Source organism: Muscardinus avellanarius, assembly GCF_963383645.1.
Source record: "Muscardinus avellanarius genome assembly, chromosome: 9".
Taxonomy (NCBI): domain Eukaryota; kingdom Metazoa; phylum Chordata; class Mammalia; order Rodentia; family Gliridae; genus Muscardinus; species Muscardinus avellanarius.
The window spans coordinates 23,748,706-23,761,852 of NC_137795.1; the positions used below are offsets into that span (position 1 = coordinate 23,748,706).

The 13,147-nt window shown below is 38.1% G+C and overlaps 1 protein-coding gene across 1 annotated transcript in view; it reads left to right on the forward strand.

Annotated features, from left to right (window-relative positions):
* Positions 1-13,147, forward strand: part of SUGCT (succinyl-CoA:glutarate-CoA transferase) — a gene marked incomplete at both ends in the record, with an annotated part of 986,025 nt that overhangs the window by 108,551 nt on the left and 864,327 nt on the right. Inside the window, one exon of the mRNA XM_080701949.1 lies at positions 8,210-8,301. Within this exon, the coding sequence (XP_080558075.1) occupies positions 8,210-8,301 (92 nt within the window). The remainder of the gene's footprint in view (positions 1-8,209; positions 8,302-13,147) is intronic.

Consider the following 13,147-nt stretch of genomic DNA (forward strand, 5'->3'; position numbering starts at 1 on the left):
ATAAACCCTTGGAGTTAAATAAAAGCCTAGAGCTAAAGTCTTCCCTATATTGTCAAGTTATTTTTGACAAGGTTTCCACGAACATTTGGTGGAGGAAGTACTAATCTTTTAACTAAATATTGTTGAAAAAAATAATTACATAAAAAAGAATAAAATTGGACCCTTACCTAACATCATATACAAATATTAACTCAAAATAGATGAGACCTAAATATAAATTTTAAGACTATAAACTTTAAGAAGAAAATCTGGGTCATAAAACCTCACAACATTGAAATTGGCAGTGATTTCTTGGATCTGATTTCAATGGCACAGGAAAGAGATGGGTAAACAAACTCCCTAAAAAATAAAAAAATATTGTATATCCAAAGACAATGTAAACAGAGTTAAAAGTTACTAATAGAATGGGATAAAATATTTCCAAATGCTATATCTGAAGGTATATTAATATTCCAACTAGAAATCCTAAAAATAAACAACAATAAAGGCAAACAATACCATTTAGAGATAGGTAAAAGACTAACATAAATAATGAATCTCCACAGATAACCAATCTTAGTTGTCTGTTGGATGGAAAATCTTGTTTCTCTGGTTCTGGTGTGTGTTACCTATTTCTTCTTTGTAGTTAATCTCTTTGAGTATCTTCTCTAGTGCTGGTTTTGAAGACATAAATTCCTTCAGTTTCTGTTTGTCATGGAAGCTTCTTATTTCTAATTTGATAGAAAGTTTTGCTGGGTAGGAAATTTTTGGCTGGAAGTTGTTTTCTTTCAGAGTTTGGAATATGTTACTCCAAGCCCTTCTGGCTCTCATGACTTGGTTTGGGAAGTCTGGAGTGATTCTAATTGGTTTGCCTCTGAATGTCACTTGTCCCTTTGCTTTTGTTGCCTTTAAGATTCTCTGCTTGGCTTCCACATTGGTCATTTTGACAGTTATGTGGCATGGGGATCCTCTTCTCCGATCCTGTCTAAAGGGAGTTCTATAAGTTTCCTGCACCTGTGTATCAACCTCTTGCTCTATGTTTGGAAAATTTTCTGCTATTACTTCCTTGAAGAGATTGTTGATCCCTTTGGTTTCACTTTCTTTTCCCTCCTCTATTCCAATTATTCTTAGGTTAGCTCTCTTAAAATGGGCCCATATTTCTTCAATATCAGATTCCTGCTGTCAGATATTTTTTTCTTGATTAGAAACTGTGCATTCATTTTTGGAATGATCATCTTCCAAGAGCGAGATTTTGTTCTCCATGTGGTCTAATCAGTTGTTTGTGCTTTGAATTGAGGCCTTTGCTTCATTAATTGCATCCTTTTTTTCTTTTTGGCTCTCTATGAGTTCTTTTCGAAGCACCTCTATTATTTCTACAGTTATTTTCCTGATTTGATCTTCTAGAAATCTCTGATTTTCAGTTTTATCGGGTTCTGATGTTGTGGGGTTGTGGGCATTTATTGCTCCAGTATTATTCCTCTTTCCCATGATTTCGGAAGTTTGTGCCTTCTCTGGGTTCTTCCCTTGGGTCACTATGACTTCACTTAAGGTGTTCTGGATCTCGAGTCAGTAGTATCTCAGACCCCACTACTCCTTTACTGGGTTGTATCACAGAGTCTCCGACCCAGAGAGTCGATAGAGGCTGCTTTAGACTGTGGGGGGTGCCAGGTTGCACATTCTCCTATGGTGTGATATCTCTGCCACTGCCCCTCCCCCAATGGGTCAAGTCCCAGGGATTACAGTATTGGGATTTCTCCTCTGTGGCCCGCAATTTGACTCACTGTTCTTGAGTACGCAGATGTAACTGTACTGGACGCGGTGAATTTGCTGCTGCTGCCGCCGGTGGCAATATGGCGCCGCTGCTATGCCCTCGGCCATGAGGCTGGCGTATTTCTTCTTGGTTTTGAGTTCCACTCTGAATCTCTGCAACGTGTGCTGAGCTCAGCCACTGGGAGCTTTAGATTTTACCTGCGGCGAGAAATCCCGCCTGGCTGTTCCACAGTGGCTCACCTCGGCTTGCTGTAGCCGTCCAGTGAACTCGCCGCTGCTGCCGGCAGTAAAGCACTGCTGCCGCGTCCTTGGGCGTGAGGCCGGTGTATCTCCTCTGTGGCTCTGAGCTCTGTTCTCAGTCCGCTTTCTCTCTGGAGCCTGGTGATTTTTTTGTTTCTCTGGTAATGGTGTTTTCTGGCTATGAAAGGCGCTGATTTTGTGGTAATGGAGATTGGTTGTTAGCGGGGCTCTTAAGCCCCGCTTTTCTCGGTCGCCATCTTCCCCTCTATTTAGTATTTTTTAAATGTCCTCATGTCACTGAAGAAAATGAAATAACTTTCACCTTCAGTGTGCAGCATTCTAGTAGTGAGCTGTCAGTGTTCTTCCTGTTCGTCCGTGTCTCTGTGGTTTGATGGTCACTGGTGTGTCTGTGAGGACAGACTGGGCAGCCACTGGACTCTGGTGTACTTGACCTCCCTCATAAGGTGTGTTTTTTGCAAGCAGCAGATAGAAGGGTTCTGATTTTTAATCCATTTTGCCACTTTGTGCCTTTTTTGGGGGGAATTGAGACCATTTACATTCAGTGTGATTATTGAGAGATGATTTTTAATTCCTAACACTAAGATTTTATTTCAGTTTGAAATACTTTTTGTTCTTCTTTTCTTAGTTGTCTGCTGGATGGAAATTCTTGTTTCTCTGGTTCTGGCATGTATTAATTATTTCTTCTTTGTAGTTAATCTCTTTGAATATTTTCTCTAGTGCTGGTGTTGGTGGTACTGGGGTTTCTGGAAACCCTTCTACTTCTGGGCTTCACTCCCAGACCTATTTTTATACTTTTTTTTTTTAAATTTGGAAACAGTTCTCTTAAGCCAGCTTGGCTGGCTTTGAACCTGTGTGATCATCTTGTCTCCACCTCCCATGAGTGGGGATTACAAGCTTCCACCACTATGCCAGGCTCTAGAGCTGGTTTTGAAGACATAAATTCCTTCAGCTTCTGTTTGTCATGGAAGCATCTTATTTCCCCATCTAATTTGAAAGATAGTTTTGCTGGGTAGGAAATTTTTGGCTGGAAGTTGTTTTCTTTCAGAGTTTGGAATATGTTACTCCAGGCCCTTCTGGCTTTTATAACTTGGTTTGGGAAGTCTGGGGTGATTCTAATTGGTTTTCCTCTGAATGTCACTTGACCTTTTATTTTTGTTACCTTTAAGATTCTCTCCTTGGCTTCTACATTGGTCATTGTGACTATTATGTAATGTGGGAAACCTTTTCTCGGATCTTGTCTAAAGGGAGTTCTAGCCAGGCGTGTTGGTGCACGCTTGTAATCCCAGCATTCGGGAGGCTGAGACCTGGAGGATCGCAGTTCGCAGACAGCCTCAGCTACTTAGTGAGGTCCTCTGCAACTCAGTGAGACCCAGTTTCAAAATAAAGAACAAAAAATAGGGCAGAGGGTGTAGCTCAGAGGTACAATGCCCCTGGGTTCCATCCCAGACCTGCAAAAATAATAATAATAATAATAAAGGGAGTTCTATAAGTTTCATGAACCTGTGTATTGATCTCTTGCTCTATATTTGGAAAATGTTCTGCTATTACTTCTTTGAAGAGATTGTTTTTCTCTTTGGTTTCACCTTATTTTTTTCTCCTCTATGCCAATTATTCTTAGGTTAGCTCTCTTAAGATGGGCCCATATTTCTTCAATGTCCAATTCCTGCTGTCAAATTGTTTTTTTCTAAGTTATAAACTATGCATTCATTTTTGGAGTGATCATCTTCTAGGAGCGAGATTCTCTTCTCCATGTGATCTAATTGATTGTTTATAGTTTGCATTGATGCCTTTATTTCAATGGTTGCATCCTTTATTTCTTTCTTTCTTTCTCCAAATTCTTTAAAAAAAATCCTGTATTATTTCTACAGTTACATTCCTGATTTGAAATTCTGGAGATCTCTGCATTTTTGTGTTATCAGTTTCTGTCATTGTGGGGTTGTGGGAGCTCATTGGTCTGTTGTTGTTCCTCCTTCCTATAATTTCAGAAGTTTGTACCTGTTATTTTTGATAGATTTCTCTCAGTTTCTAGGTGTCAGCTGGTCTATATCCAAGGCAAGTTTTATTATATTCACCAGTGTAGGTTGAGTAGGCAGAAAGTGAAGGAGTAAATGGAAGAATAGGATAAGTCTCAGATATGGTAGAATAGTATGAAAATATGAGTTTGGTAAGGAGTATATACTAGAGATTAGAGATAGTAAAAATGTAGTAGTATTCTAGTAACCAATATAGAATTACTGGGATAATTGATTGAAGTAGATTTAATAGAAGACAAGGGAGAGATAAAAAGAAGAAAAAAGATAAAAAAAGGGATAGAGAGGAGAGAGTAGGCATGTACAAAGAAGAAACTTGTGAGAACATTTGGGAAGAGGGTTAAAACAAAACAAAACAAAAACAATAAAAAACCAACAAAAACCAAAAAATAATCCAACCAAACAGAAACAGCAAGCAGACACTGTCACACACAAAAAGGAATGAAAAAACCAAAACAACCCCCAAAATGAATTAGAGTCTACAAATAAATAACTTTTCAATGGAAAGATCCTCTGCTGTCTCTCTCTGTTTAGATTCTGTGTGCCACTGGCACCATTCCCTCCATGAATCTGGTTCTAAGTCTTCTCAGTTGATGCAGATGGTTGTTATCAATGGGGCTGGTTTTAATATTGAGTGAAGGTCACCCTCCACACTTTCCACAGACTTGGAGTCTAGGTCTCTCCCTGCCTCTGTTCATAGCATATGCCTTTGAGACCAAATTCAATGTAGTAGTCTCTGTTCTCCACAGCTAGGGCTGAGCTAGTCTGACTTCTCCCTGTTCACCACAACTGGAAGGTCTGTAGGTCTGTGGTGTTCCAGGAGATCCTACTTATTGGGTTTAGTGTTAAGTGTAGGACTTCCCCCACACTTTCCACTGATCTGAGCCTGAGTCTGTCTGAGCTTCTGATGTTATCAACATTAGAACCCACTCCCACCTTCTCTGGGTTCTTATCCAGTTCACCAGGTCAACATGACTTCATTTATGATGCTCCGGATCTCTGGAGGGTGTGGTAAGTTCAGTTGCCACTACTCCTTCACTGGGTTGTATCACAAAGTTTGAGACCCAGGGAGTTAGTTGCAGCTGTGCGAGACCCTGGGGGCATTGGTCTGGGTGTTTTCCCATGGGAAACTGTGACAAGGGTATGGAAATCTCTGCCGCCACTACTCCTTCACTTTGTTGAACTGTAAGATCTCAGACCCAGGGTGTTTATGAAAGCTGCGTGAGTCCCTGGGGGCGTAGCACTGGGATTTCTCCTGCAGGAGTCACAGTTTCACTTACAATTTTGGTGTGTGCTGGTCTGGATCTCTGTCAGGTGTGGTGAACGCAGCTGGCACTGGCAAGATGGTGCCACCACAATGCTTTTGGCTGCGAAGCTGGCGTATTTCTTTTCCGATTTTGAGCTCTGCTCTGAATTTCTGGAGGGTGTGATGGGCTTGGCCGCTGGAAGTTTTAGCCAGTCTTTGTTCAGGATGAACTGATGAATTACAATGGACTGATCTACAGCTGCTTACTTCAGTTTCTTGTTTTCCTTCTTGTCTCTGGAGTCTGGTGCTGTGAGGCAAGATGGCGCAGGCATGGTGCCCACCGCTACAAGACAGGCAGGTTTCTTTTCTCCTCTCTGGTTGTTCTTCTAGTCTTTTTTTCTCTGTCCCTTGATTTTATAGTCTTTATTTCTCCACTGATAGTGTTTTCTGGGTATGTAAAGTGCTGTTTTTGAGGCAATGGAGATTGAGTGTCAGCATGACTCGTAAATGCTGCTTTTCTCAGTTGCCATCTTCCCCAAAGTCCTGTTCTTTTTTTTTTTTTTTTTGGTGGTACTGGGGTTCCTGGAAGCCCTTCTACCTCTGGGCTATACTCCCAAACCTATTTTATACTTTTTTACTTGGAAACACGGTCTCTTAAAGCCAGCACGGCTGGCTTCGAACCTGTACGATCCTTCTGTCTCCACCTCCCAAGCGCGGGGATTGCAAGTGTGCGCCACCATGCCTGGCATCTGTTCTCTTATTTTTCAAACAGGGTCTCACTGAGTTGCAAAGGGTCTCACTAAGTAGCTGAGGCTGTCTGCGAACCCAGATCCACCTGTCTCAGCCTCCCAAATGCTGGGATTACAAGCATGCACCACCACGCCCTGTTTTTTAAGTTAAAAACAAAAGGTTTTATTACTTTTTTTCATATAATAGTTTTAATGGAAAGACAGTTGGCTATGAATGAAAAATTATTGAGCTTGACTGAAGAGCTTATTATAAATTCTGTCTTTGAGGCCAGGTGTAGTGGCACACACCTGTAGTCCTAGTACCGGGGAGGCTGAGACAGGATGATCTCAGGTTTAAAGCCAGTCTCAACAACTTAGTGAGGCTCTTAGGAACTTAGTGAGAACCTGATTCCAAATGAAAAAGTGAAAGAAAATAGGGCCAAGGGTGTATCTTGTAGGTAGAAGGCCCCTGGGTTCCATCCCCAGTAATATGTACATACACACACACACACACACACACACACACACACTCTCTCTCTCTCTTTCTCTCTCTCTCTCTCTCTCTCTCTCTCTCTCTCTTTGAAATTTTCTATAATAAAACATAAGGGAGGTATTTTGATACCTTTTCCATCATCAATTATGATCAATATCATTTATTATTAAACTATTTTAATTTATATTAAGTGATGGTTTGTCTGAGAATTTTGTTTTACATACTGACCTTTCTGACAAAGACTCTTTCTAGCAAATGCCTCTGGGTAAGCTAGTTGGTAATTAGGTAATTTAATGATTTAATCACTCACTTTATTTTCTTTATTCATTTATATTTTATAGTTTTTTGGCACTGAGGATTGAACCAAGAAGTATTCTACTTCTGAACTACACTACAAGCATTTTTTATTATAATTATTATTTTTTAGAACAGGGTTTCACTGCATTACTGAGGCTGGTCTTGAATCGTTTATCTCCTTGTCTCAGCCCCCTATGAACTGGGATTACAGGTGTGTGCCACCACACCTGCCTTATCAATTGATTTTTTTAAAAAAAATACATTTTGGGGTAACAGGTGTTCATTCTTATTCAGTAAATGCAATTGAACGTTGTTCTAGATACTGAGGATACAGCAGTGATTCAAATAGAAAAAAAATTGGAGTAGACATTTTAGTAGGTTAGAGACAGCATACATCAATATTATATATCTGTGGTTATAAGGGATATGAGAACATATAAAAAGGTCATTGAACAAGGTGTGTCTGGTAAGGAGACATTTAAATGGAGACCTGGAAATATCAGGGTGTATATGCAGTGAAGCTAAGGCATATAGAAGGCTCTTCATTTGTTCACTTTGGTTGATAAAGTGAATTTTGAGATAGTTCATGTAGTTACTTATATAACCTTGTTATTGAACAATAAATACCAAGACTGAGACTGAGAACAGGAAAAAAGATTTCTTGTGTTCTCTTGATTTTTGCTGATACTCCATACTCCAGAGAGAGAGAGAGAGAGAGAGAGAGAGAGAGAGAGAGAGAGAAAGAAGAAGAAGAAGAAGAAGAAGAAGAAGAAGAAGAAGAAGGAGAAGAAGAAGAAGAAGAAGGAGGAGGAGGAGAAATGATAACCTTAAATCAGTGTTAGGGTATATAATTATTTTATTTATGTCCAATATTTAATTTGTAATTTATATTTTCTTTGCACACTTGAGAAACCATGTAAATAGAGCCTTCTCAACACTTTTTCTTGGGTAAATGAGTGAATCAGGGTGAGGTGTACAGTAGAGAGGAGTGGTAGAGCTAATCCTGTGCAAAGGGGAGGGCTATTACTCGACTCAAAGTGTTGCCATGTGAAACTGTGTGCCTAGATTTGAATTTACTTTTGATATTTTTGAGAAAACTCAGAAGTTTGCATTTTATGTGCTTTCTCTTGACTTTTAATTATTGGCAACTAAATAAAATAATTCCAAAACTTTCTGCAGTCCACACAAAACACTCATGCAGGTGGGATCTGGCTAGCAAGTCTGCAGTTTTTAACTTTCTAGGATGAATACTATAGTTCTTATTGCTTCTTTCAATGTATCATACATATCTAATAGGAATTAAATGCTTCAAAATTTCTGGAAACAAGTGGTGTTAACAAACTATTGCACAGTGGTGTTAATGTACTCTACACAGTGCTGATTATGTCTATTCTTGTTTTTTTAGGGTATGGTCAGACAGGCCCCATGTCTCAGCGTGCTGGTTATGATGCTATTGCATCTGCTATTTCTGGTTTGATGCACATTACAGGGCCTGAGGTAAGCATCCTTCTTTGAATAGCTGTAATTTTCCCCATATATATTTCAGAGGGAACATTTATTGGCTATTTGTATTTTGTATTTTGTGAAGTTCACTTGCTTTGTTTTCTTAGTTCTGAATTTCTGGAATTCTCTGTATATTCTAGATAATAGTCCTTTATTGGAGAAATAGTTGGCAAAATTTTTTCCCCATCTGTCAGCTCTCTGTTCTTGATAGTTACCTTTGCTTTACATATGCTCTTCATTTTAATCCAATCCCATGTATTGATTCTCCTTTTAAGTTTTTGTACCTTTGCAGTTTTGTTAAGAAAGTTTTTACCTATTCTTATGTGCTGACGCTTTGGACCTATGCTCTTTTAAAGGATCTACAAGGTCTTTGGTCTGATTTTCAAGTCTTTGATCCATCTTGAATTGATTGTGGTTCAGGGTGAGAAAGTGAGGTTTATTTCCATTTTTCTTATTTTCCATTTTTATTTTCATTTTTTATTTCCATTTTTTAGTGGTTAACCAGTTTTTCCAACACCATTTGTTGAAAAGGCTTTTATTCCAGTGTATGTTTTGGGGCCCTTTGTCAAAAATCAATTGGCTATTCTGGGCTTTTTGTTGTTCCAAATGAATTTAAGGACTGATTTTTTTTTTTATGTCTGTCAAGAATGGCCTTGGTAATTTAATGGACATTGCATTGGCTATCTCACTTTTAGAAGAATGGCAATTTTGATGATATTTATTTTGCTTATCCAAGAACATGGAAGATCTTTTCATCTCCTAAGGTCTTCTTTGATTTCTTTTTCCAGCATTTTATAATATTTTTTTGTAGAGATATTATACCTTCTTGGTTAGGTTTATTCCTAAGTATTTTATATTTTGTGGTATATCCTGAGTGGAAGTGTTTTCTGGATTTTTTTTTCATTGGATTTATGGTTGGCATACAGGAAAAATTTTAATTTTTTAAGATTGACTTTGTATCCAAACACTTTTATGAATTTGTTAATCAGTTCTATAAGCATTTTGGTTGAGTTTGTTGGATCTTCTTAGTATCATGTCATCTGCAAGTAGGGATAGTTTTAGTTCTTCTTTTTCTATTTGTACTCCTTTGATTTTCTCCTCTTACCTTATTGCTTTGGCTGGAGTCTCAAGTACGATACTGAAAAGAAGTGATGATAATGGGTATCCTTGTCTTGTTCCTGTTGTATGGAGGAATTCTTGCAGTTTATTCCCATTTAATATGATGTTGACTGTTGGGCCTATTGTATATTGCCTTTATGATGTTGAGGTATGTTCCTTCTATTCTGGTTTTCTGCAGTGGTTTTTAGCATGAATGAGTGTTGGATTTTGTCAAATTATTTTTTAGCATCAATTGAAATGATTATGAGATTTTTGTGTTTGGTTTTATTTAAGTGATGAATTGCATGCATTGTTTTTCATATGTTGAAACAGCCTTACATTCCTGAGATGAACCCTACTTTGTCATAGTGTGTGATTTTCTTGATATGGTTTTGATTGCATGTTGCTAGTATTTTATTTAGCAGTTTTGCCTCTTAAGTTCATCAAAGACATAGGTCTATAATTTTTTTCTTGAGCTATCTTTATTTGATTGTGGCATTAATGCAATAATGGCTTTGTAGAATGTATTTGGGAGAGTCCCATTTTTGTCTGTTTCATGAAATAGATTGAGAGGTATTATAATTAGCTCTTTTATAAAGGTTTTATAAAATTCACTTGTGAAACTAGTCCTGGGCTTTTGTTTGTGGTTAGGCTCTTTATTGCTGCCTCAATCTCTTTGCTTGCTATTGGTCAGTTTAAATTTTCTATATCTTTCTGGTTCAGTTTAGGAAGGTTGTAGGAGTCTAGAAAATTATCAATTTCTTTTCAGTTTTTCATTTTGTTGGGGAATAGTTTTTCAAAGTATTTTCTGATAATTCTCAGGATTGCCACACTGTTAGTTGTAATATCTCCTTTTTAATCTTTTATTTGCATAATTTGTATTGATTCTTTCTTTTAGTTAGATTGACTAGTGGCTTATCTATATTGTTTATTTTTTGAGAAATCCTGTTTTTTATTTTCTGTATTGTTATTTATTCTCTATTTTATTGATTTCTGCTTTGATTTTAATAATTTCTTTCTTTACTTGCTTTGGGATTAGACTGTCCTTGCTTTTCAAGGACTTTGAGGTGTGTAATTTGGTTATTTATTTGGTGATTTTCTGTTCTTATTATGTGGACACTCAGTGCTATGAATTTTTCTTATAATACTTAGTTCAGGGTATCCCAGAGGTTTTGTTTTTCTGTCTCAATTTTTATTTGTTTCTATGAACTTTTTTTTTTTTTTTGGTGGTACTGGGGTTCCTGGAAACCCTTCTACTTCCAGGCTACACTCCCAGACATATTTTTATATTTTTATTTGGAAATAGGGTCTCTTAAGCCAGCGAGGCTGGCTTCAAACCAGCGCAATCCTCCTGTCTTCACCTCCCAAGCACAGGGATTACAAGTGTGTGCCACCATGTCCGGTTCTAGGAACTTTTTAATTTTACCCCTTACTTTTTCTATGACCCATTCCTTATTCAGCCGTGTGGTGTTCAGTGTCTTTGGGTTTATGTGGTTACTCTGAGTCTTATATTTAATTTCTAGTTTCATGCTATTGTCTGAAAAGACACAGGGGAGTATGTCACCTCTTTTGAATTTGTTAGTGATCTATGTGTGACTTAACATCATAAATAGTGTTTTATCAAAGTTTCTGCACCTATGTTGGACTCCTCAGTGGGGCATAAGCGTTGACTATGGTTATTTTCTCTTCTCAGATTGTTTTTACCAGCAAAAAAACAACCTGCTTTGTCTCTTCTGATAAGTTTGGGCTTGAATTATAATTTGTCTGATATGATAGTTGCTACTTCTGCTTGTCTTCAAGTCTTGTTGGCATGGATTGCCTTGCTATAGTCCTTAACCTTTAGTTTGTGACTATCTTTACTTTTAAGGTGTGTTTCTTACAGGCAGCATATAGATGTACTTTTTGGTCTCCTTCAATAATTTGGACCCTGGCTTGGTGTTTCTCTCTGTCTGTGCAGGCACCAAGTGTCACCAGCATTTTTACCCCTGTAAGCCTGGGTCTCTGAGCTCTCAAAAAGGATGTCTCTGATACATTGTCAGTCTATGCGGGCAGCTGGTATCAATGAGGCTGGATCTAGGGTTAAGTACAAGTCTCCATGATTCCACAAACCCTCAGTCTGTGTCTCTCCCCACCTATATAGGCAGCAGGTGCTGTTGGGACCAGACCCAGCATATACATAGGAGTCCAAGTTCTTCACAGATAGTGCTGGGTTTGTCTGGATATCTCAGTCAGCATTCCCACTGCTATGATGCAGAAGACCTGACCTCATAACTTAGAGGAAGCTTTATTTGTTCAATTTTCTGGAGATTCTTGGGTCAGTCTATGTGAGGCCAGAGTCTGAATCTCAAGGTGTGGTGCTGGAGAGAGAAATAGCACACAGGCTCCACTTATCACATCATAGAAGTTGGAAGCAGGGAGAGCAAGCAAGCAGTGGATTCAAAGACACAAGCACAGCCCCTAAAGTTACACCCCCAAGGAATTACTTTTTCCAAGGGACTACACCCGTCTGGCCTAGGTTACTGATGAGATCACAACCCTCATGACTTAACTGTATCAGTAAGAACTGTATCAGTATGAAGTGACTCTTTTTTTCTCTTCTGATAGGTTTGGCTTGAACTTTGCTTTTTTGGAAATAAGAATAGCTACCCCTGTTTGCTTTGAGTCTTCATTTGCATGGATTATCTTTTTATATCCTTTCACCTTTTGCCTGTGTATATCTTTTCCTATAAAATTGCTATATGAGTATAAAACTGGATTTTGATTTTGAATCCATTTTACCAGTTCAGCTTTACCTGGAGAGTTGAGACTACTGACATTCAGTGTTTTTATAGAGGGGTGACTTTTATTTCCTGTTATTTTGAGTTGTATTTCTTTTTTGTGTGTGGTAGTGGGGATTGAACCCAGGGGCATTTTCCCTCTGAGCTACACTCTCAGCCCTATTTTTATTTTTAAACAGGGTCTCACTAAGTTGCACAGGCCTCACTAAATATCTGAGGCTGGCCACAAACCTGCTTCAGTTATACTTCTGTTCAGTACAGTATTTGTTCTCTTTCATTTATTTACTCATCTGATGGAATTTGTTCCTTTTTGATTCTGATGTTCATTTTTTATTTCTTCTTTTTATTTTATTTTAAAAATGTTTTCTCTAGTGTTGGCTTGGTGCTCATGAATTCTTTTCATTTTATGCTTATCTTGGAAGGTTTTTAAAATATTTATTTTATTTTATTCTTATTTTTTAATTTTTATGTGGATTATATTGAAAATGGCATACATTCAGACTGTGCTTGTTGCCCCTCTACTTTTCCTTACCCCCTACCAACAATGAGTGTCCAGGTTAACTATGCTACATTCATACTTTTACACATATTTGGATATAGCTCCTCCTTTAATCAACCTCAGTCTTCTTCCTCTCCTACCATTCCATTTAAGCTTTGCTGAGGTTTTTCCTTCATTATCTGGAGTCCCTCTGGCATTTATAATAGTCCCTAGTTTGGGCATATTAAAGAAAACATATGACTCTTTTCTTTCTGTGCTTGGAAGGTTTTGAATTCTCTGTCAATTTTTTGTTTTGTTTTGTTTTCTTTTTGGTGGAACTGCAGATTGAAGCCAGGGGCATTCTATCCCTGAGCTTCACCCCCAGGCATTTTTACTTTTGTTGAGTGTTTTTCTAAATTGCTGAGGCTTCCCTTGAACCTGTGATCTTCCTGTCTCCGCCTCTCAAATACTATAATTACAGGTACAT